The sequence below is a fragment of the Pristiophorus japonicus genome, chromosome 3, assembly GCF_044704955.1.
Source record: "Pristiophorus japonicus isolate sPriJap1 chromosome 3, sPriJap1.hap1, whole genome shotgun sequence".
NCBI classification, from domain to species: Eukaryota; Metazoa; Chordata; class Chondrichthyes; family Pristiophoridae; genus Pristiophorus; species Pristiophorus japonicus.
Window position 1 is genome coordinate 31,152,770 of NC_091979.1, and position 25,604 is coordinate 31,178,373.

The 25,604-nt window shown below is 45.9% G+C and overlaps 1 protein-coding gene across 1 annotated transcript in view; it reads right to left on the reverse strand.

Annotated features, from left to right (window-relative positions):
• Nucleotides 1–25,604, reverse strand: part of LOC139253715 (contactin-associated protein-like 5) — a 1,602,302-nt gene that overhangs the window by 899,989 nt on the left and 676,709 nt on the right. Inside the window, exons 10-11 of the mRNA XM_070873519.1 lie at nucleotides 11,755–11,904; nucleotides 3,636–3,807 (exon numbers count right to left, since the gene is read on the reverse strand). Coding sequence (XP_070729620.1) covers nucleotides 3,636–3,807; nucleotides 11,755–11,904 — 322 coding nt within the window. The remainder of the gene's footprint in view (nucleotides 1–3,635; nucleotides 3,808–11,754; nucleotides 11,905–25,604) is intronic.

The following is a 25,604-nucleotide window of genomic DNA, read 5'->3' on the forward strand; positions in this document are numbered from 1 at the left end:
CTAGTGAGAAGGAGGAACTGAAGGATATCCTTATTAGGCGGGAAATTGTGTTGGGGAAATTGATGGAAGTGAAGGCCGACAAATCCTCTGGGCCTGATTGTCTGCAGTCCAGAGTACTTAAGGATGTGGCCCTAGAAATAGTGGATGCATTGGTGATCATTTTCCAACAGTCTATCGACTCTGGATCAGTTCCTATGGACTGGAGGGTAGCTAATGTAACACCACTTTTTAAAAAAGGAGGGAGAGAGAAAAAGGGAAATTATAGACCAGTTAGCCTGACATCAGTAGTGGGGAAAATGTTGGAATCTATTATTAAGGATGAAATAGCAGCGCATTTGGAAAGCGGTGACAGGATCGATCCAAGTCAGCATGGATTTATGAAAGGGAAATCATGCCTTGACCAAGCTTCTGTAATTTTTTGAGGATGTAACGAGTAGCATGGACAAGGGAGAACCAGTGGATGTGGTGTATTTGGACTTTTAAAAGGCCTTTGACAAGGTAGAACATAAGAGATTGGTGTACAAGATTACAAGATCAAGGCACATAGTACTGGGGTAATGTACTGGCGTGGACAGAGAACTGGTTGGCAGGCAGGAAACAGAGAGTCGAGATAAATGGGTCCTTTTCGGAATGGGAGGCAGTAACGAGTGGAGTACCGCAGGTCTCAGTGCTGAGACCCCAGCTCTTCACAATATGCATTAATGATTTGGATGAAGGAATTGAGGGTAATATCTCCAAGTTTGCAGATGACACTAAACTGGTTGGTGGTGTGAGCTGTGAGGAGAATGCTAAGAGGCTGCAGGGTGACTTGGACAGGTTAGGAGAGTGGGCAAATGCATGGCAGATGCAGTATAATGTGGATAAATGTGAGGTTATCCACTTTGGTGGCAAAAACACGAAGGCAGAATATTATCTGAATGGTGACAGATTAGGAAAAGCGGAGGTGCAACGAGACCTGGGTGTCATGGTTCATCAGTCATTGAAAGTTGGCATGCAGGTGCAGCAGGCGGTGAAGAAGGCAAATGGCTAGGGGATTTATGTATAGGAGCAGGGAGGTCTTACTGCAATTGTACAGGGCCTTGGTGAGGCCTCACCTGGAATATTGTGTTCAGTTTTGGTCTCCTAATCTGAGGAAGGATGTTCTTGCTATTGAGGGAGTGCAGCAAAGGTTCACCAGACTGATTCCAGGGATGGCTGGACTGACATATGAGGAGAGACTGGATCAACTCGGCCTTTATACACTGGAGTTTAGAAGGATGAGAGGGGATCTCATAGAAACGTGTAAGATTCTGACGGGATGGGACAGGTTAGATGCGGGATGAATGTTCCCGATGTTGGGGAAGTCCAGAACCAGGGGACACAGTCTTAGGATAAGGGGTAGACCATTTAGGACTGAGATGAGGAGAAACTTCTTCACTCAGAGTCATTAATCTGTGGAATTCCCTGCCGCATAGAGTCATCGATGCCAGTTCATTGGATATATTCAACAGGGAGTTCGACATGGCCCTTACGGCGAAAGGGATCAAGGGGTATGGAGAGAAAGCGGGAAAGGGGTACTGAGGTGAATGATCAGCCATGATCATTTTCAATGGTGGTGCAGGCTCGAAGGGCCGAATGTTTCGATGTATGCACCTATGAGCATGCTCGCAGGTTGGTAGAGCTATTGGAGTCCCGTCCGAACTGATCCCCATCTGGACTGAATTCCTCATTGGAGCCAAGCCCCAAAACCTCCCTCGGGAGCCGGCACCTCACAACTTGAGCCTCCTCTTGGAAATCCCCTCCGTACCTTTCAGTTCTGCGCAGAGGGGTTTACTGTATGGGCTGCTCCTGCACATTCTCCACCTTGCCATCTTCGTCTGCTGTTCGGACACGCCATGGCGCACCATCTTGCCGTCCGGAGGAGATGGGGGTCCCCACTGGAGTGCACTCTATGCAGGAGTCCTCCCACTATTTATTGGAGACTTGGCCTGACGGCTGGTGCACAGAGCAGTCCCGTGCAATAAATGTTTAAGACGGTTCACGGGCTCCCAGGCCACCTGCAATTTCTGCGGTCCATGTTTTTATGGAGTGTGCGAGGCTGCAGCCCCTATTCCACTATTTGAAGGGGCTACTCCTCAAATTATGGTTGCACTTCAATCCCACACTCCTGATCTTTGGGCACCCTGTGTGGAGAGAAGCGGGCAGATCGTAGGACTGCTCCTGGGCATGGCCAAGGGGGCCAACAGCCAGTCCAGGCAGCGTGCGGTCGAGAGGGTTGTTCAGCCCGATTGCCTGCCTGTCATCCGCAGTTACATCCGAGATGGAGCGTGCAGTGTCCACCGGTACACTCGCAGCCTTCCGCAAGAGGTGGGCGCCAGAGGGACTGGAGTGCGTCATCACCCCCACCAACCAAGTTTTAATTTGAACCAAATGTAAAAAGTTAATTTGTTTAAGTTTGTCGGTTTTAGTGCACCCCTTTTAGTTAGGGGGCACTTGTATAATTTGTGTTTTTGGTGCCCTCAAAAAAAAAAAAACAAGAGTGCATTTGAAAAGTTTTTGGAGTGTGATCCCCACCCCTCGCTTTAATGAGGAGGCACTTGATTACTGTGTCTACAAAAGTAGTTGCAGAGCTGTTGCACCATCTTGCCATCCAGAGGAGGCGGGGGTCCCCAATGGAGTGCACTCTATGAGGGAGTCCTCCGTTTGTTTATTGGGGTCTTGGCCTGGAGGGTGTTGCACGGAGCAGTCCCGTGCAATATGTTTTTAAGTCGGTTCACGGGCTCCCAGGCCACCTGCAATTTCTGCGGTCTTGAGGAGTCCGTGTTCCACGTTTTTAGTTAATGTGCGAGGTTGCAGCCCCTCTTCCAATATTTGAAGGGGCTGCTCCTCAAATTCTGGTTGCACTTCAGTCCCACACTCCTGATCCTTGGGTACCCTGTGCGGAGGGGAGCGGGCAGGTCGGAAGGCCTTCTCGTAGGACTGCTCCTGGGCATGGCCAAGGTGGCCATCAACAGGTGCAGGCAGCGGGCGATCGAGGGGATCATTCAGCCCGACTGCCTGCCTCTCTTCTGCGGTTACATCCGAGCCAGGGTGTCCTTGGAGATGGAGCACGCAGAGTCCACCTGTACGCTCGCGGCCTTCCGTGAGAGGTGGGCGCCGGAGGGACTGGAATGCATCATTACCCCAGGCAATCAAATTTTAATTTGAACCACGTAATGTCTAAAGTTAAATTTGTTTAAGTTTATCGGTTTTGGTGCCCCGCCCCCCCCCCCCACTCCCCCACTCACCCCGCTTTTAATCAGGGGGCACTTGATTTAATGATTTGCTTAATTTACAGGTGCAACTTAAAATAGTTGCAGAGCTGTTGCATTGTGAGTGGCTTAGCCAGTCACATGATGTTCACAAGGCTCAATAAAACCCCAATCACTTGGGTCTCAGTCATCCACGATGAAGTATGCAGTTATGAGCCTAGTCGATGAACTGGTAATGTAAAGTGTGATTGTTAAACCTTTGTTAATAAACCAACTAGGTCTTAATAGCAATGTGTTGTTATGAATTCTAAAGCAAAGAACCCATGCAGCAAATACATTACACAGAGAAAAGGAGAAGTTGCAGTTCACATCACTATTCATTATTATAGAGAGCTGTACAATTACCTGTCTTGGATGCCGCACAAATCTATATGTAGGTCAGTGAAGTTTCCCTGCAAGCTTTGTTGCACCAAAATGAGATCCACTGCTTGGTTGTCTATCAATATGAGCCTCATGCAGCCTTCAAACGTACCAAAGGGATTTAAACAATCAGCGGCGCTGATATTTTCAGGGCAACCTTTGAAGAAGAAAACACAGATTAAAGGGTAAATTGACAAGAATTGATTGCAAACAATAAAAGGCTCTGAGGCCCAATATGCCTGTCCCTTTTTGACAACTGACCATTAACTGTGGTCATCCCCCTGCAAAACAGATACACTGCTTTGAGTACTGTTGGGGGGGGATGACTCATCAGGGGAGGGCAGCAGCAGCCAAGTTCATGGCACTGTGGCTGGCTATGCTGCACAGCAGGGCAGGAAAAAGATTGGGAGCGCGATAGTGATAGGGGATTCGATGGTGAGGGGAATAGATAGGCGTTTCTGCAGCCGCAACCGAGACTCCAGGATTGTATGTTGCCTCCCTGGTGCAAGGGTCAAGGATGTCTCGGAGTGGGTGCAGGACATTCTGAAATGGGAGGGAGAACAGCCAGTTGTCGTGGTGCACATTGGTACCAACGACATAGGTAAAATAAGGGATGAGGTCCTACGAAAAGAATTTAAGGAGCTAGGAGCTAAATTAAAAAGTAGGACCTCAAAAGTAGTAATCTCGGGATTGCTACCAGTGCCACGTGCTAGTCAGAGTAGGAATCGCAGGATAGCGCAAATGAATACGTGGCTTCAGCAGGGAGGGATTCAAATTCCTGGGGCATTGGAACCGGTTCTGGGGGAGGTGGAACCAGTACAAACCGGACGGTCTGCACCTGGGCAGGACCGGAACCAATGTCCTAGGGGGAGTGTTTGCTAGTGCTGTTGGGGAGGATTTAAACTAATATTGCAGGGGGATGGGAACCTATGCAGGGAGACAGAGGGAGACAAAAATGAGGTAAAAGCAAAAGACAGAAAGGAGATGAGGAAAAGTGGAGGGCAGAGAAACCCAAGGCAAAGAACAAAAAGGGCCACTGTACAGCAAAATTCTAAAAGGACAAAGGGTGTTAAAAAAGCAAGCCTGAAGGCTTTGTGTCTTAATGCAAGGAGTATCCACAATAAGGTGGATGAATTAAGTGTGCAAATAGATGTTAACAAATATGATGTGATTGGGATTACGGAGACGTGGCTCCAGGATGGTCAGGGCTGGGAACTCAACATCCAGGGGTATTCAACATTCAGGAAGGATAGAATAAAAGGAAAAGGAGGTGGGGTAGCATTGCTGGTTAAAGAGGAGAGTAATGCAATAGTTAGGAAAGACATTAGCTTGGATGATGTGGAATCTATATGGGTAGAGCTGCAGAACACTAAAGGGCAAAAAACGTTAGTGGGAGTTGTGTACAGACCTCCAAACAGTAGTAGTGATGTTGGGGAGGGCGTCAAACAGGAAATTAGGAGTGCATGCAATAAAGGTGCAGCAGTTATAATGGGTGACTTTAATATGCACATAGATTGGGCTAGCCAAACTGGAAGCAATACGGTGGAGGAGGATTTCCTGGAGTGCATAAGGGATGGTTTTCTCGACCAATATGTCGAGGAACCAACTAGGGGGGAGGCCATCTTAGACTGGGTGTTGTGTAATGAGAGAGGATTAATTAACAATCTCATTGTGCGAGGCCCCTTGGGGAAGAGTGACCATAATATGGTGGAATTCTGCATTAGGATGGAGAATGAAACAGTTAATTCAGAGACCATGGTCCAGAACTTAAAGAAGGGTAACTTTGAAGGTATGAGGCGTGAATTGGCTAAGATAGATTGGCGAATGATACTTAAGGGGTTGACTGTGGATGGGCAATGGTAGACATTTAGAGACCGCATGGATGAATTACAACAATTGTACATTCCTGTCTGGCGTAAAAATAAAAAAGGGAAGGTGGCTCAACTGTGGCTATCTAGGGAAATCAGGGATAGTATTAAAGCCAAGGAAGTGGCATACAAATTGGCCAGAAATAGCAGCGAACCTGGGGACTGGGAGAAATTTAGAACTCAGCAGAGGAGGACAAAGGGTTTGATTAGGGCAGGGAAAATGGAGTACGAGAAGAAGCTTGCAGGGAACATTAAGGCGGATTGCAAAAGTTTCTATAGGTATGTAAAGAGAAAAAGGTTAGTAAAGACAAACGTAGGTCCCCTGCAGTCAGAATCAGGGGAAGTCATAACGGGGAACAAAGAAATGGCAGACCAATTGAACAAGTACTTTGGTTCAGTATTCACTAAGGAGGACACAAACAAACTTCCGGATATAAAAGTGGTCAGAGGGTCTAGTATGGAGGAGGAACTGAGGGAAATCTTTATTAGTCAGGAAATTGTGTTGGGGAAATTGATGGGATTGAAGGCCGATAAATCCCCAGGGCCTGATGGACTGCATCCCAGAGTACTTAAGGAGGTGGCCTTGGAAATAGCGGATGCATTGACAGTCATTTTCCAACATTCCATTGACTCTGGATCAGTTCCTATCGAGTGGAGGGTAGCCAATGTAACCCCACTTTTTAAAAAAGGAGGGAGAGAGAAAGCAGGGAATTATAGACCGGTCAGCCTGACCTCAGTAGTGGGTAAAATGATGGAATCAATTATTATGGATGTCATAGCAGCGCATTTGGAAAATGGTGACATGATAGGTCCAAGTCAGCATGGATTTGTGAAAGGGAGATCATGCTTGACAAATCTTCTGGAATTTTTTGAGGATGTTTCCAGTAAAGTGGACAAAGGAGAACCAGTTGATGTGGTATATTTGGACTTTCAGAAGGCTTTCGACAAGGTCCCACACAGGAGATTAATGTGCAAAGTTAAAGCACATGGGATTGGGGTAGTGTGCTGACGTGGATTGAGAATTGGTTGGCAGACAGGAAGCAAAGAGTAGGAGTAAATGGGTACTTTTCAGAATGGCAGGCAGTGACTAGTTGGGTACCGCAAGGTTCTGTGCTGGGGCCCCAGCTGTTTACATTGTACATTAATGATTTAGACGAGGGGATTAAATGTAGTATCTCCAAATTTGCGGATGACACTAAGTTGGGTGGCAGTGTGAGCTGCGAGGAGGATGCTATGAGGCTGCAGAGTGACTTGGATAGGTTAGGTGAGTGGGCAAATGCATGGCAGATGAAGTATAATGTGGATAAATGTGAGGTTATCCACTTTGGTGGTAAAAACAGAGAGACAGACTATTATCTGAATGGTGATAGATTAGGAAGGGGGAAGGTGCAGCGAGACCTGGGTGTCATGGTACATCAGTCATTGAAGGTTGGCATGCAGGTACAGCAGGCGGTTAAGAAAGCAAATGGCATGTTGGCCTTCATAGCGAGGGGATTTGAGTACAGGGGCAGGGAGGTGTTGCTACAGTTGTATAGCGCCTTGGTGAGGACACACCTGGAGTATTGTGTACAGTTTTGATCTCCTAACTTGAGGAAGGACGTTCTTGCTATTGAGGGAGTGCAGCGAAGATTCACCAGACTGATTCACGGGATGGTGGGACTGACCTAACAAGAAAGACTGGATCAATTGGGCTTGTATTCACTGGAGTTCAGAAGAGTGAGAGGGGACCTCATAGAAACGTTTAAAATTCTGACGGGTTTGGACAGGTTGGATGCAGGAAGAATGTTCCCAATGTTGGGGGGGGTCCAGAACCAGGGGTCACAGTCTAAGGATAAGGAGTAAGCCATTTAGGACCGAGATGAGGAGAAACTTCTTCACCCAGAGAGTGGTGAACCTGTGGAATTCTCTGCCACAGAAAGTAGTTGAGGCCAATTCACTAAATATATTCAAAAGGGAGTTAGATGAAGTCCTTACTACTCGGGGGATCAAGGGGTATGGTGAGAAAGCAGGAAGGGGGTACTGAAGTTTCATGTTCAGCCATGAACTCATTGAATGGCGGTGCAGGCTAGAAGGGCTGAATGGCCTGCTCCTGCACCTATTTGCTATGTTTCTATGGTCAGTGCTTCAGTGCTGTCGATGTTGGCCTGGTCAAGGGCACTATTGTTGGTGCGTCTATCCTCCCAGGGGATTTTTAGGATCTTGCGGAGACATCGTTGGTGGTATTTCTCCAGCGACTTGAGGTGTCTACTGTACATGGCCCATGTCTCTGAGCCATACAGGAGGGCGGGTATTATTACAGCCCCGTAGACCATGAGCTTGGTGGCAGTTTTGAGGGCCTGGTTTTCAAACACTCTTTTCCTCAGTTCGACATCCCCACTGATACCTGGGAGTCCCTGGCCAAAGACCACCCTAAGTGGAGGAAGTGCATCCGGGTGGGCGCTTAGCACCTCGAGTCTCATCGCTGAAAGCATGCAGAAATCAAGTGCAGGCAGCAGCAAAAGTGTCCAGCATACCTGTCCCACCCACCCCTTCCCCCACCTGTGACAGAGACTGTAATTCCTGTATTGGACTGTACAGTCACCTGTGTTGGCCAAATTGCTTAAATGTGAAAAATTGATGCAGACATCAGGTTACGCCTGTTATTATTAGAACTAGTATTGTAGGCACCGGATCAGGATGTACAATATTTGTAAATGGGAACAGCTATTTGGGAAAACATCATACAACAAACAATTAATTAAGTAATTAGTTATAAAACCACTATAGAACACAGCAGATTGGTGATGTTGTGTGCATAAACACAATGAACTAATTGGGGAACACTTATGCTTAGATGAAGATGTTTTTTATTTACATGTTGAGCTCAAAGTAAGAGTTTTATATAAAGTAAATGAAGGTGAATGACATGGAGTTTGGAAAGTTGAAATACGAACGCAGGCATTGTTTATTTGAGTTCAGCTCTACCAAACACAAAGCTAAATTCACTGACAACGTGTTTTGCACTCCCAGCTCAAAGTTGGTGCGTCTCAGATTAATCGTTGCTACGATGTTGTCGTCCCTATCTCTGAATCATGCTCCCTTCAAGTGCAACTGCTCACTGGGAGCTTGAGATTGCTGAATTCAACCTATTGCTGTATGTTGCCTGGACTGGAGAATTTTAGCGATGGGTATGTTTTCTTTGGAACAGAGGAGACTGAGGGGAGATTCAATTAAGTTGCATTAAATTGTGAGGGGCCAAGATAGAGTGGATAGTGAGGACCAATTTCTCCTAGCAGAGAGGTCAATCAGAGGGCATAAATTTAAAGTAATTGGTAGAAGGATTAGAGGAGAGTTGAGGAAAACTTTTCCACCCAGAGGGTGGTGGGGGTCTGGAACTCACTGCCTGAAAGGATGGTAGAGGCAGAAACCCTCACCATATTTAAAAAGATCTTGTAGATGCACTTGAAGTGCCATAAGAGCTAGAAGGTGAAATTAGGCTGGAAGGATCTTTTTTGGCCGGCACCGACACGATGGGCCAAATGGCCTCCTTCTGTGCCATAAATTTCTTTGATTCTATTATCCAGCTCTCTATCTTGCTCTTGTTACACCTTGCTTTCCATGCTACATTTATATCTCGAGGGACATCAGCTATCCAGAGTACCTGAATCACACTTCAATTTGAGTACACTGACTCCTTCAAGACCCATCCAGGTAAGCACCTTGGCCTCGTAGCACAGTTTTGGTTTCAATCTAACAGTTAAAGGTAACACAATTCCTAAAATTCAATCCCGATTAACAAATTGACCAAATGTACGTAAGGGAAGTAATTCAATCCTTTTATAATAATAACTCACAAGTTGTTTACAAAGCACTTAAAGAACCATTAGTGCAAGTTTACCATTATTGATTATATTTTTGTTGCTGATAACAAAATTGTATTCTTTGAAATTACATACTTCAAACCAACCTGGTCCTGCAATTTCAATAGCATCTTAGTAGCTCTGCAGGGAGGAATAAAGAAACTAGCACTTGTTCAATCTTGGGGTGAAGAGGATTATCAAGCTTATGATGAGTTGCCAAAGAAACAAGAATGTTGTTATTTACGGTAATTTCTATCACCGAATGAAAGTACTTGAATGTCACGTCATCATCATAGGCAGCCCCTCGAACGAGGAAGATTTGCTTCCACATGGGTTTACAGATGTTTCAATGAAGGACCTGATGTTCCAGTCCTGAACTCCAGTTGAAAGGGTGGAAGATGCCTGTGCGTGGATTTTTTTAACGTGTGGTGACTGTTGCACATCAGCCACCACGTGGGTTTAACAAAGCTAGGCTTTTATCGAGTGGCAAGGGTTAACCAGGATGACTGGAGACCTGCTCTGCTGCACGTAGCTAGTGCGCACACATATCGCAGTGTTGGCTAGCCCGTGCTGCCCCTGGGCCCTTGGCTCTTCTGGGCCCCGTACCCTCATTTGCTGCACCTCCGCCACGATCTCTCACCGCTCCTCCGCCACAAACATTCGCCGCACCTCCGCCACGATCTTTCACTGTTCATCCGCCACGATATTCCTGCTCCGATGCTGTACCTGCCCATGCTCGAAACAGCGACCTGGGTTTTGATGTCATGTACAGTAAAGATAACTACCTCCTGCCCCAACACCTCCATAGCTAAAGGTACTGCGTGACATGGCACTCCACTAACTAGGAATGTGTGGCTTCAATCCTTGGCCTATTCTGAGTTAGTTGGCCTGAGTCAGAGCAACAGTGGGTGAATTACAACTGGCCTCAACTTTTCTCCACCCTAATCTGGGGGACATTAATAGTTGTTCCCACCGCCCATTGCTATCCATGAACTCAAGACTGCATATTTGGCCAGCAGATTGGACTTGTCTGTAATGGCCCTGGTCTTTGAATAAGCCATTAACGCCCCTTGTTTGCTTTCACACATGAAGAACGGACAATTACTCCCGAGGCCTGCAACTGCCCACCAGATCTTTCTCTGCTATTAATCACAGGGCAGGGGAAGTAAGGAGTGAAAATTAAAGATACAATTACTTTCAGCAGCGGAAAATGCTGCAGACCTCAGCAATATGTATTGGGCCAATGCATTCAGAACCCTGCCACTCATAGATTTTGGCTAGGCAAGGGGACTTAGAGTTACAGAACCAAGATGGGCAGATGGAGTTAAGTTACAAATCAGCCATGATCTAATTGAATGGTGGAACAGGCTCGAGTGACTGAATGGTCTCCTCCTGTTCCAATGTTCTTATCTCCTACTAAGGCCCTCAAGGCTATTGCACCAATTTTCATTGAGCTGCACTGATTCCTCATTTCCCATAACAATAGACTTCTTCATTTTCAAATACTTCCATGGCGCCTCGCTAATTTATCTTTACAATCTTCCCCCACCCTACAATTTAGCAGTTAGCTTTCGCTCTAGACTACTGTGCATTCCCCCCTCCGCCACCCTTACCACCCATCTCCGCCACTCCCCAACCCCATTCTCCATCACCTCTTCACACCCTCCCCTTCTCCACCATCCCTCCCATCCTGGCCACTCCCCCCACCCCCTTCTCCATCACACCCCAGCCCCCCTCTCCTTCCCTGCCACCCCCCCGGGCACTCCCCCATCCCCCTTTTCCACACCCCCCCCCCCCCACCTTGGTGGCACATCCTTCAGTGAGCATGCACTCTTGAAATATTCTTCCTAAATCCTTCAACCCTCTCCTCACATTCAACGCTTTGGCAAAACCCACCTTTTTTAAAAACATGCCTTTGGTCACTTCCTGTCACCTTTTTCCTTACTTCCTGCTTAAATTTCTACCAATCCATTTCTAAAGCATGCTTGGAAGATTTATTCTGTGAGAGGCACTGCGAGAGTGCACGTGGCTGAATGGATATTTCATTCACCAGATTAGTACAAATTGTTCAGAGATTTATGCCACCAAATCTTCTGCTAATTACATGTGAAGATATGTCCAACCCATAAGAACACTAAATATTTATCAGTTACATCTTGTAGATGATTTGTGAAATAAAGGACATGCTGAGTGCTTGGTTATCTGTATTGCTTGAAAACAACAGTATCATTTTTAATTTAAAAAAAATTCCTGGTTATGAGCTTTCAGTGTCAAAATCCATACAAGAGACAAGGTTCAAATTCTAATAAAGAAGATTTCTAAGGGGCTTATGGAGCAAGTTTAAAAAGTCAATTAATGGAGAATGCAAAGAGATGCAATGGGCTGATAAACACCTACCTCCAAAATAATAGCGGCTCCCAGAGTAAATCTGCATCTTGATGGTTGAATGAAAGGTTGAGGCAGCATTATTGTCCAGTATGATGCTAACGCGATTCCTTCTGGCGTTCAAATTAATAGAGTGCCACAGTCCATCATTTAGATTGACACCTGGAGAAATGAGATGCCCGATTAACAAGGAAACAACACGATCCTTTCACAAGGCAAGACATTTATAGTGGAAAAACCTGCTCTCTGGTTAGCTGAGACAGACAAACATGCATGGGGTGAATTTTAACCCTCAAATATGGGTGGGTTGGGGTCGGGTTAGATGTTAAAAGTTATTTTAAAAACTCACCCCCAACCCGGGTTGAATAGAGGTGGCACAGAGGGTGGGCAGCCAACTTGCTCCCTGGAGGCGGGTTGGCAATTTAAATATTCTAATGAGGCTTTACCCAGGTTTAACCCTGGCCGGCCAGGTTTCCCAGGCCTCGGGAAACCTGGCAGCTCAAGCGAAGTGAGCGCAGCTTCGGGGAGGAGCTAAGTGTCTTTCCAGCACTGCTTGTGGGCCAGCAGGATCAGAAGTGCTTCCCCCAGTCCCCCCAAGCATACCTGCTTCCCTTGGATCAGTTCCCCCCACCCCTCCATCAGACACCTGCCTCAATATAAAGAAACCCTGCCCCCCGGTGTCAGGGATCAGATGCCCCCTGGTACCCAGGGTCAGACCCTCCTCCCCAAGGTAGAGGATCAGACACCTCCCCCCCCCAACCACCACTCATCTGCAGTAGCAGTTACAGGCTCCCTATCTAAGGCTGTGGTCTGCTCTGGAGTGCTCCCTGGCCGACTGGAAGCCAAGCCTATCAAGCTGGCTGACTTCTGCGCAGAGAACATGTCAATGCTCCAGAGCATGCGGGGAAACCTGGACTCTGCCTCCGCCTCCATCTCCCCATCCCGCCACTGTCAATAGCGGGGCTATGGTTTCGGAAAAAAGGTGGCAACCAGGAGTGCCAGAACAACACCAAACCCACCACCGTGTGTGTAAGTGAGGATATGGATTTGAGATTTTCCTGCATGCCACCACTGGCAAAGCAGAACCAGTGGGTAGTATTAAAGGGCTGGGAATGGAACCTCAATAAACTTGGTGGCAGCTCAGTCCTGGAACAATGCAGGAACCTGCATAGGCTTAGCACATTACAAGCAAGGGAGGAGCGAGGAAGGGGAGCAGACATGAGAATCATAGAATGGTTACATCACAGAAGGAGGACATTCGGCCCATCGAGCCCGTGCCGGCTCTCTGCAAGAGCACTTCAGCTAATCCCAGTCCCCAACCCTTTTCCCATAGCCCCACAATTTTTTTTCATCAGGTTCTTATCCAATTCCCTTTTGAAAGCCACGATTGAGTCTGCCTCCACCACCCTTTCAGACAGTGTATTCCAGATCCTAACCACTTGCTGCGTAAAAAAGTGTTTCCTCATTTCACCTTTGGTTCTTCTGCCAATCACCTTAAATCTGTGTCCACTGGTTCTCGACCCTTCCGCCAACAGGAAACGTTTCTCTCTATCTACTCTGTCTTGACCCCTCATGATTTTGAACACATGTATCAAGTCTCCTCTCAACCTTCTCTGCTCCAAGGAGAACAACCCCAGTTTTCCAGTTTATCCACGTAACTGAAGTCCCTCATCCATGGAACCATTCTTGTAAATCTTGTCTGCACCCTCTATAAGGCCTTTACATTCTTCCTAAAGTTCGGTGCGCAGAATTGGATACATTACTCCAGTTGAGGCTGAACCAGTGTTTTATGCAGGCTCATCGTATCTTCCTTGATTTTGCACTCAATGCCTCTATTTATGAAGCCCAGGATGCAGTATGCTTTTTTAACCGCTTTCTCAACCTGCTCTGCCACCTGCAACGATTCGTGCACATATATCACCAGGTCTCGCTGTTCATGTACCCCCTTTAGAAGTGTACCCTTTAGTTTATATTGCCTCTCCTCGTTTGTCCTACCATAGTGTATCACTTCGTACTGTTCTGCTTTAAATTTCATCTGTCATGTGTCCGTCCATTTCACCAGCCTGCCTATGTCCTCTTGAAGTCTATCACTGCCTCCTTACTGGTCACTATACTTCATGAGAAGATTCTGGTCTCAACGAAATGCACATCTCAAAAGTAATTGGGGAAAAGGAATTAATATAAAAAAATGCAAAGGGATGACAATCCCAACGAGCTAAAAATGAAAAACGTTAACAGGAAAATGAAATTAATCAAATCAGACAGCAGGCCGCCTGTGAAGATAATGGAGGATATTATTTAAAGAAAGGAAACACAGGATTGAAGAAAACCTATGGCAGAAAAGCATTGGAGACTGTAATAGGAGGACCAGAGGTTAAGATTAACCTTCACTGTGTGCACATTAAATCAGACAAGAGGGATCAGAAGATCTGGAAAAAAGAATTCGGAAGAAATGTATTCAGATGAACGTTCGTAAGAAAAACCTGTCAATTAAAGTGCGAGAAAATGCAAACAAAATGTGGAGATAACATTAGGAAGGTGGCTTAATACCCAAGGAGATTAGAAAGGCTTTAACATAAGCTAGCTGAATAGTTGAAATTGTGGAAATTAGGAACAATTCTTTGATGGAGTTAACAAAAGGAATAACAGATCAAACGTGCAAAAAGAATGAATGAAAGATGATGGGAAGACAGAATAAACGTAATGACAAGTGACACAGTAGGGGACCATCTGAAAACTGCTTATTACCATTTCAATTCAATAAAACTTTTCAAAAGTTTATCAAGAATGCAAAACTTTGTCATGTCAAAAGCAATGCACAATGAGGTGTTTGAATTGCACGGTAAGGTGCCGTGCAACTGCAGGTATCTCTCGCTCTGAAATCCTTCGGGTGTAAAGGGATTAGATGTTCTTTAGACTTGAGCTTCAAATTCAGCTTCAAAAATCTCTGACCTTAAGCCAGCTACTCAGCCCCCGGTGCTGGACTAGCTGTCCTTTCCTGATCAATACAGGCTGCCACTCAACAGCAGCCATACTCAACAGGAACCTGCCCTTCCCAACAGTTCAAGATACATTTTACCCTACATAAACTTGAGGTCATCCAAAACTCGGCTGCCCGTGCTCTAACTCATACCATGTCCCGTTCACCCATCACCCCTGTGCTCGCCAACCTACATTGGCTCCCGGTTAAACAACGCCGCGATTTAAAAAGTTTTCAAATCCCTCCATGGCCTCGACCCTCCCTATCTCTGTAATCTCCTCCAGCCTCACAACCCCTGAAATATCTGCGCTGCTCTAATTCTGCCCCATTGCGCATCCCCTATTTTGAACCCTTCACCTTTGGGGCTGTGCCTTCAGCTGTCTAGGCCCCATGCTCTGGCAATCCCTCGATAAACCTCTCAGCCTCTCTACCTTTCTTTCCTCCTTTAAGACGCTCCTTAAAACCTACCTCTTTGACCAAGCATTTGGAAATCTGCTCTAATTTCTCCTTATGTGGCTCGGTGTCAAATTTTGTTTCATAACACTCCTGTGAAGCGCCTTGGGGCGTTTTACTACGTTAAAGATGCTATATAAGTGTTGTTGTTGTTGCATGAATCTGTCTGTGCACGCAAGCTATGACCTCAGCTCAGAACAAAGCCAACAGGTGGCCACCTGCTATATACTGGCCTTCTCTAATGAAAACGCAAACAGCCCATAATATAATGTAACCCTTAATATGGCTTTTACTTTACAAATGTTATTGTAGTCATTCTACAAGATCATAAGTTATGTATGGGTCCTTCAGTCCTTTTTGCAAAAATAACTCAAGAGGAGGCATTCTTCTATAGAAATATGTGCCTCTGCTCACCCCAACATAGCATCTAACATTAAGCATAGTATATGCTCATGTGAAGAAAGTGCAGGAAAAGCCCATTCAAGGCCTATTGAATATAGGTGTCAGCCATGGCTCAGTGGTAGTACTCTCGCCTCGGAGTCAGAAGTTTCAATGTGGATTCAAGTCCCACTCCAGAGACTTGAGCACAAAAGCTAATACTTCAGTGCAGTACAGGGAATGTTGCAGTGTCGGAGGTACCGTCTTTGAAATGAGTCATTAAACCGAGGCCCGTCTGTCCTCTCAGGTGGAGCTCAAAGATCCCATACCAGTATTTTGATGAAGAGCAGGGCAGTTCTCCCTAGAGTCCTAGCCATTATTTGTCCCTCAAACAACACCAGTAAACAAAAACCAGATTAGTTGGTCATTATCTCATTGCAGTTTGTGGGAGCTTGCTTTGCATGAATTGGCTGCCGTGTTTCTTACATTACAACAGTGACTACTCTTCAAAAAGTATTGTTTTATTCATTCCTGGTATGTGGGTGTCGCTGGCAAGGACAGCATTTATTGCCCATCCCTAATTGTCCTTATAGTGGTGAGCCACCTTATACAACTAGCTTGCTAGGCCATTTCAGAGAGCAGTTAAGAGTCAACCACAATGCTGTGGGTCTGGAGTCACACATAGGCCAGACTGGGTAAGGACAGCAGATTTCTTTCCCTGAAGGACATTAGTGAACCAGCTGGGTTTTCACGACAACATCCTACAGCTTCATGGTCACCATTATTGATACTAGCTTTTTTTGTACTGCACGCTTATTTAATTAACTGAAATTAAATTCCCCAGCTGCCATGGTGGGATTTGAACTCATGTCTCCAGATCATTAGTCCAGGCCTCTGGATCGCTCGTCCAGTAACATAACCTGCATGCTACTGTACCCTTTAATTGGTTGTAAAACATTGTGATATCCCTGATCATGAAAGGTGCTACATAAATGCAAGATCTTTCTTTATTCCAGAGTTTTTGCATCCATCCCAGTAGCCAAAAGCCCATTCCACTGTTAATCGCACTTGGGATGAAGAAGTGCCTCCTGACATCAGTCCTGAATTGACTTTTATGGATTTTCACGAATGGTTGCTTGTCATGTTTTAATTGATGTATTGCTCCAGATTTACCTCTTATTTTCAGACATACCTCCATAATGTTCCTTCTGAATAACCTCCTAATTAGTCCATGTGATCTCCTGACCTGGTGCCTACCGCCCGAGGGGTTTGGCAAGGAATTTTCCAGAGTATTTTTCTCATTTTTTTGCGTCTCCCAGGAGATTGTATGACTGGGTGGTGGTGGCAGGTGCGGGGGATGGAGGGAAGAAGTGTTTAGTCATGATGCTTCGGCCATCACGGTGTGTGGTGCAGGCGTGATAGACCAGCTGGTCTTTTCCTGCCCATCAATTTTGTACGTTCCTAAAGCAAGGATGTGCCCCTTGAAGCGAGGTTGTATTTCCGCGCATTCATTTCCTGTGTTGAAATTGCTTTTGAACTGGTGGGGAACATTTTCTCGCAGCCAGGACGAGCAGAAAGGTTCCCTCACAATTCTCTGCTGCCTCCTTGCAGGCTTTAATTGAGCAAGCGGCCTGCGGAGGAGACATCTTCGAGAACACGAGAGTGGTTGTGTGTTTGGGAGCAGTAGAGAGGGCGGGGAGCATGAGAAAGGACCACGAGCCATGGTCACGGTCACACAGGATGTGTTTGGTGACTGCAGAAGAAAACAGGTAACTGAAAGTTGCTTAAAGAGGTACATTTTTGCAAAGGTTCTTGAAGGAGAGAAAGAGAGAAAAAAAGACTTGCATTTAGATAGCGTCTTTCCCGACTACCGGAAGCAAAGTTGAGGGATTCAATGTGAACACAACAGAGAGTGGAGCCAAGAAGTCTATCGATACTATTATGGGGCTCAAAATTGGCCCACCCCTTTTTTCGGCACACTCACCAGAGATGCGCCGACTTTGTGGGCTGAAAACGGCGCCGAAAAAATCTCCCCCAATTCTGGCCGCTGTGTTGCCTCTCCCGCGGTGTGGCCAGTCGATTGGGGGATGGAGCTCGGGCCCTGCGCCAGAAACAGTGCCGGCAGCTCTCCACATGCGCATTGGAGTGTGCGCGCATGCGCAGTAGCTCCTGCCCCAAGCCTGTGTGTGCATGCTGCAGTGTGGCACCCAATGCGTCCCGCCCCTATCCCAGGCTGAGTGGCTTCCCGCACAGGCCGGCCCGCTGCCTTCCCAGGCTACAGGGCCACAACAAGCAGGCTGGCGCGAGGCCTAAGCCGGGGCAGCGGGGATGGGGGATGAGGGCGGAGGGGGGGTGGGGGGAGATAGAGTTTTGATCCCGGGGGTGGGGGGGGAGAGTTTTGATCCCGGTGGAGGTTGGGGTGTGGGGGAGTTTTGATCGGGGAGGGAGGGGTGGGGGGATTTCCGAATCGCAGGATGGGTTCGCTCATAGACCCCATGGGAGTAGGGGGTTCCGATCGCATGGGCAGTCCGATCCTCGACCTCGAGGGAAGCTCTGATCCCCAGACGTGTCCGATCTCTGACCCCAGGTGCTGTTTTGATCCTGGAGGGTCTGATCCCCGACCCCGGGAGGTAGGATTGTTTGTAAGGGGCAGGCTGATGGTGGGTGAGTTTAGGCGGCTGGGAGACCATAAGAACATAGAATTACGAGCAGGAGGTACTTCTATTTTTTATTTGGATATTTTGAAAAAATTATGTAAATATGTTTTGTTTCTTTACTTCTTTTATTTTTGTTGTTTAAGCTTCCATGAATGCTTCTGTTGCATAGTAAATTAACCTTGTGAAATTTTTCATATGTCCTGTATAGCTGCTTGATCCTATTCACATTCTTTAGTCAAATCATTAAGTTCTGCTGGCCTCCGATGTACCTACCTGCGCTGATTTCTTAATTTTCCTAAGGGTTTTCTGTGCGGCCACAAGTGGCCACATACGCTGGCCTAAGTTAGTTTGGAGTAACTATTAGCTGTCCAAAGTGGCCTAAATGGCCAAAACGGGCATTGGTGTCTGGTACTGCCCCCTTTTGAAAAAAACTAAATGAAACTAAAAAAATCCTAACTGACTCACTTACACAGGCACAAATTGAACATGCAAAATGGGGATTTTTAAGTTACTCCAGAAAAATCAAGTCGCTCCAAAAAAAACGGAGCAACTCCTGGGTAATTTTGAGCCCATGGTGAGTGCTCCTCTCAACTTTTCTGTTTTAGCTTTGGCTGAAAACATTTGAAAACTACCCTATTAGAAGTTAATGCTTCATATCTCGCCTCATCCCAGTAAGATTAAATCTAATGATAGCCTGACATGAGAGTGTTTGCTCAAAGTGTATTTAACTTAAGACAGATGGAGAAATGTATTAAAATCCAGAATGTTAAGTGAGCTATTTATTAAGCAGTCTATTTGCATAGATTTTCTCTCTCTCATGGAAGACCTTCCTAACCCACCTTTAAAAAAGGCTTCAGATTCTGCAGCACTCGCTCAACTCCACAAATTAGTTCAGTTAACTAACTCTGTGTGCATTGGCATTTAATTTTGGAGGAGGCCCAAACCATTTTCAGCTGCTCATTATTCAGTTAGTACGTCATCTAACCAGTGATTGCAGTGCATTATATTTCAGCAATTTAATTCCACTCTATTAGAAAGTCTAATAGCACAATGTGACATTGGTAATGAATTATAAAATTGAATTGTCTATTATCTTTGCAAAACGGTTAATGCAGTTCAAGTAAATGAGTTAACACCACAATTCAAATCATCGCTAATTATGTGTCAGCCATGGCTCAGTTGGTAGCAGTCTCGCCTCAGAGTCAGAAGGCTGAGAGTCCAGAGACTTGAGCACAAAAATGCAGGCTGACACTCCAATGCAGCACTGAGGGAGCACTGCACTGTCGGAGGTGCCGTCTTTCGGATGAGACGTTAAACTGAGGTTCCGTCTGTTCTCCCAGGTGGATGTAGAAGAGCTCATGGCACTATTTTGAAGAAGAACAGGGGAGTTATCCCCGGTGTCCTGTTAAGTATTTATCCCGCAATCGACATCACGACAAAACAGATTATCTGATCATTATCACATTGCCGTCTGTGGGAGCTTGCTGTGCACAAATTGGCTGCTGCATTTCCTACATTACAACAGTGACTACACTCCAAAAGTACTTCATTAGCTGTGAATTGCTTTGAAATGTCTGGTGCTCGTGAAAAGCGCAATATAAATATGATATAAGTACAAGTCTTTCTTTATTGCTTGAAATCCTGGAACTCCCTCTCTCACAGCACTTCTGGCAACTCCTAGAATTTTACTGCATGTGGGAAATTCTGAGGAACTCGGCTAATGTGGCAAGCAATCACATTGCCAAGCAACTGTTATTTCTTCAACAGCTAGTCTTACTTTCTTTTTTAAATCAATGCAACTACAACCATAAAAATCAGTACAATGTGAGCCCTGCCAACATTTTAACACTTTTATAACATTTTGGAACTCCCTCCCTAACAGCACTGTGGAAGTACCTTCACCAAAAGACTGCAGCGGTTCAAGAGGCGGCTCACCACTACTTTCTCAAGGACAATAAGGGATGGGCAATAAATGCTGGCCTTGCCAGCGATGCCCACATCTCATGAATGAATTTAACAAAAATAAAAAGTCCACTTCTGGATGCCCAGGTGATTTTAAAAGATCTCATGGCACTATTCAAAGAAGAGAAGGGATTTTTCCTGTTGTCCTCAGTCAACTGCGGACCCTCAAATGCAAGTACTAAAAACAAATCATCTGATCATTTACCTCATTTGCTTTATGTCAGGCTTTGCTGTATGCAAATTGGCTGCTGTGTTTGCGTGCAGAACAACTGCACTTCAAAAGTAATTAATTGGTTGTTAGATGCTGTAAGGAATCCTGAGGACGTGAAGAGTGTTATACAATGCAAGTTTTTAACATAAGTATAGATTAGACCATTCGGCTTATCTCTGTTTCCAGAGTTTTTGCCTCCATTGTATTACACATTCATTGCAGGTTCTGCAGATGTTCTCTCCGGTTTGGAGTCATTAGGTAAATATTCAGTCAATTTTTTTCGTCCCAAATTAATATATGTTAAATGCTTTTCTATTATTTTCAGTGAATTATTCAGGCATACCTTACTGCATTTGGGAAATTCTGAGAGCGAGTCAGGGATAGCAAGCACTTAACCAGGCTAATGTAGCAATCAATCTCTTTGCCAAGCAACTGTTATTTCTTCAAGAGCTACTCCAACTTTCTTTTTTAAATCAATGCAACTTCAACCATAAAAATCAGTGTGAATAGAGAAATTAATTAATTGTTTAAAAACATTGTGCCATTTTAAAATGGAGCTAACAGATTCTAAAATGGAACCAATAACTGTGAGAACATTCCTACAAGAAGCAAACCATTCTAGTTCACAGACCAAAGACCTTGGGAGGCAAGGATACAGACAAATAACATAGAAACTGAACTGAATAACAAGATAAGGGAAGAATAGAATAGATGGTAATAATCGTATCTGGAATAACCATTTAAGGCATGGAGAAGCCAGATTGGAGGAAGCGATGTATTAATCAATCATCATGTATTAATTGTAACTTGCGTAATTACGTAATGATGTATCCTGAAATTGTATAAAAGACAATGTCTCCAAGTCCTCTTTGAGTGTTCCTGATGGAATAGCTCCCTGCCGGCTTGTATTAATTAATAAAACTGCATTTACGTTAAGGCTAACAGATCCGGGTGGTGGTTTGAAGTTAACCCTTATACAGTGCACCGGTGAGTCCTGCCGATATCTTAACAAACTTACATTTATATCACATTTTTCAAGGTCATAACCAATGAATTACTCCTGAAGTGTTGTCACTGTTTTTTTTTCTTGGCAATCATAGTGGGCGTTTGTAAACAGCTCAGTTCCAAAGTAGCAATGAGGTGATTGATCAGACAAGTCTGTTTCGCTGTCGTTAGTTGAGAGATGTTGACCAGGACACCAGTAGAACTCCTTACTCGTCTTCAGAAAAGTGCCCTGGATCTTTCGTGTTTGCTTCAAAAGGCAGGCGGGGCCTTGGTTTAATACCTCATACAAAAGAGATGCCATAGCAATGACTGTCTCCCTTGTGAAGCAAAGGTGATGAACGTAATACAAGATCAGTGTGTGAGGACCCGAGTGAGTAACAGTGTTAAATGGACCTATTAGGATGTCATCACATGAGAGGGGTGTGGGGGGGTGGGGGGGCAGGGGGAGAGAGAGAGAGAGAGAAGCAGAACCCTCTTGGAGCAAAGGAACATTACTTCTCAATTGGTGGTGAGGATCAGTGCAAGCATCCAAATGAGAATCAGGTCTAGCAATTGTGAGTAAGGGACCCCAATGAGGATTCAGTACTGGGATCAGTGAGTGAGGTCTCCCAGTGAGTGGTAGGTATTGGGATTAGTGAGTGAGGAACCCCAGTGATGGTTCAATACTGAGATCAGTGAATGAAGACCCCCAGAGAGGGGTCAGTACTGAGATCAGTGAGTGAGGTCTTCCAGTGAGTGTTCAGTACTGGGATCAGTGAGTGAGGTCTCCCAGAGAGTGGTAGGTATTGGGATTAGTGAGTGAGGAATCCCAGTGATGGTTCAATACTGAGATCAGTGAATGAAGACCCCCAGAGAGGGGTCAATACTGAGATCAGTGACTGAGGTCTTCCAGTGAGTGTTCAGTACTGGGATTAGTGAGTGAGGTCTCCCAGTGAGGGGTCAGTATGGGAACGGAGGTTGAGGCCTATAAAAAGGCCAGCAGCAGTCAGAGGAGCTACAGGAGCCAGCTGCTGCAGGGACAAAAAGTTTTTTTAAAAATCAAAATCGAAGTGTGACGTCACAGCCAAGTGGGTAAGTGATTGGCTGGTGGACTGGTGAGTAATTTTCTTTTCTTTTCTTTTTCTTTTTCTTTTTCCTTTCAGTAGGAAACCTTTGGCATTGTTTTAAGTAGGATCTGCCAGTAAATAAATGTGATCTTTCTTATCTAAGGAGAACCAGTTAATAAACATAGAAACATAGAAAATAGGTGCAGGAGTAGGCCATTCGGCCCTTCGAGCCTGCACCACCATTCAATGAGTTCATGGCTGAACATGCAACCTCAGTACCCCATTCCTGCTTTCTCGTCATACCCCTTGATCCCCCTAGTAGTAAAGACTATATCTAACTCCTTTTTGAATATATTCAGTGAATTGGCCTCAACAACTTTCTGTGGTAGAGAATTCCACAGGTTCACCACTCTCTGGGTGAAGAAGTTTCTCCTCATCTCGGTCCTAAATGGCTTACCCCTTATCCTTAGACTGTGACCCCTGGTTCTGGACTTCCCCAACATTGGGAACATTCTTCCTGCATCTAACCTGTCTAAACCCGTCAGAATTTTAAACGTTTCTGAGATCCCCTCTCATTATTCTGAACTCCAGTGAATATAAGCCCAGTTGATCCAGTCTTTCAGTTGCGTGCTGCATAACTTAGCCATCAGATGGCTACGTTTCCGCAAAGGAGTTGCAACTGAGATATGTGAGTTAGTAAAAGCAGACCTGCAACCTAAAAGCATCAGGAAGACTGCTTGATCAGTTGAAGTGAAGATTACAGTTGCACTTTCATTCTATACATCTGGATCGTTCCAAACTACAACTGGGGATGTGCACACCATTTCTCAACATGCAACACATGTCTGCATTCGGCACTATATGCCCAGAGGAATGACTTCATAAAATTTCCAATGACCGCCCAGGCAATGCGTGACAGGGCTGTAGGCTTCTCCAGGATTGCTGACTTCCCAAAGGTACAGGGCTGCATTGATTGTACCCACACCACCTTGCGAGCACCTTTGGAGGATTCAGAGATGTACAGGAACAGAAAAGGCTTCCACTCCATTAATGAGCAGCTCGTGTGTGATGATATGCATCGAATCATGTCAGTTGATGCAAGAAAACCTGAGAGCACCCACGATGTGTTCATCCGACGCAAGAGCGTTCTATCTGCCATGTTTCAGCAGCAGCCAGTGGGCATAATGAAATCAGCTGTTTGCTGAGTAGCGGCTGGGTGTGTTGTGCTATGGTTTAGAGTTTAGTTCTACTCGATAGTTGCGAGTGTAACTAGAGGGATGGCAGGGCAGCTCAATCCCGTGGATTGCACATCCTGTGGCATGTGGGAAGTCCTGGGTGCTTCCCACATGTGTACGGGAGATGTCTCCGGCTGCACCAACTCGAGCTCCGTGTTTTGGAGCTTGAGTGGCAGCTGGGGTCACTGCGGTGCATCCGCGAGACCGAGAGCAACGTGGATAGCAAGTTTCTAGTGGTAGTCACCCCGCAGCTTAAGAGTGTGCAGGTAGAGAGGGAGTGGGTGACCGCCAGATAGAAGAGAAGGACCAGTCAGGTAGTGCAGGAGTCCCCTGTGTCCATCTCGCTCTCCAACTGGTACTCTGTTCTGAGTACTGGTGGGGGCAATGGTGGCTCTGGGGAGTGCAGCCAGAGTCAAGCCCACAGCACCACGGGAGGCTCAGCTGCACAGAGAGGAGGAAGAATAATGGAAGAGCTACAATGGTAGGTGAGTCAATAGTCAGGGGAGCAGACAGGTGTTTCTGCGGCCGCAGACGTGATGGTATGTTGCCTCCCTGGTGACAGGGTCAAGGATGTCACTGAGCAGCTGCAGGGCATTCTGGGGGGAGAGGGTGACTAGCCAGAGGTCGTGGTCCACATTGATACCAATGACATAGGGAGGAAGAGGGATGAGGTCTGCAGGCAGAGTTTAGGGAGCTAGGAGAGAGATTGAAAAGCAGGACCTCAAAGGTAATAATCTCCAGATTACTTCCAGTGCCACAAGCTTGTGAGTACAGAAATAGGAGGATAGAGCAGATGAATACGTGGCTGGAGAGATCTGCAGGCAGGAGGACTTTATTTTCCTGAGTCATTGGGACCGTTTCTGGGGGAGGTGAGACCTCTACAAGCCGGACAGATTACACCTCAATATTTGATGTCTCCAAGATAGGAGGAAACTAGTTGATGTCCTGTTATTGACTGCTCCATTTTTGATTGGGGCGGAAGAGCAGCGAGATCAGGGCCCAGGAGCTTCGTGATTAGGGCCCAGGAGAGCCCAGGGCCCAGGGCAGCACGGGCCAGCCCACACTGTGATCTATGGATAGCCGGAGCATGCGTGCACACTAGGTCTGTGCAGCAGAGCTTGGTCTCCAGTCGTCTTGGTTAACCCTTGCCACTGGATCAAGACCTAGCTCTGTCAAGCCTGTGTAGTGGATGGTGTGCAATGGCCACCTCACATTAAAAGAACCCATGCACAGGCATCTTCCATCCTTCAATATGTAGTTCAGCACCTTAAATATCAGGTCCCTCATTGAAACACCTGTGAACTCATCCCTTTTTGGTGTGGAAGCAAGTCATCCTCGATACGAGGGACTGCCTAATACGATACACCTCAACAGAGCCGGGACCAACACCCTCGCGGGGGTTTTGCTAGTGCTGTTGGGGAGGGTTTAAACTAGCTTGGCAGGGTGATGGGAACCTGAAAATAGATTCAGTAGTGAGGGGAGTAAAGCTGGAATTAGCAAGCAAAAATAAAGAAAGTAAGTTTGAAGGAGAGAGGAAACTAGCTGGAAAAAAAGGTAAAACAACAAACTTAAAGGCACTTTGTCTAAATGTAACAAAATCGATGAGCTGATGGCACAAATTGAGACAAATGGGTATGATCTGATAACCATTACAGAGACGTGGTTGCAAGGTGAACAGGACTGGGAATTAAATATTCAGGGATACTTGACAATCCGGAAGGATAGACAGAAAGGAAAATGGGGTGGGGAAGCTCTATTGATAAATGATGGAATCACTTAATAGTAAGAAATGATGTTGGCTCAAATGATAAGGGTGTTGAAATAGTTTGGGTGGAGATAAGGAACAATAAGGGTAAAAAGTCACTGGTGGGCATAGTCTATAGGCCCCCCAACAGTAGCAACTCTGTAGGTTGGAGCATAAGCCAGGAAATAGTG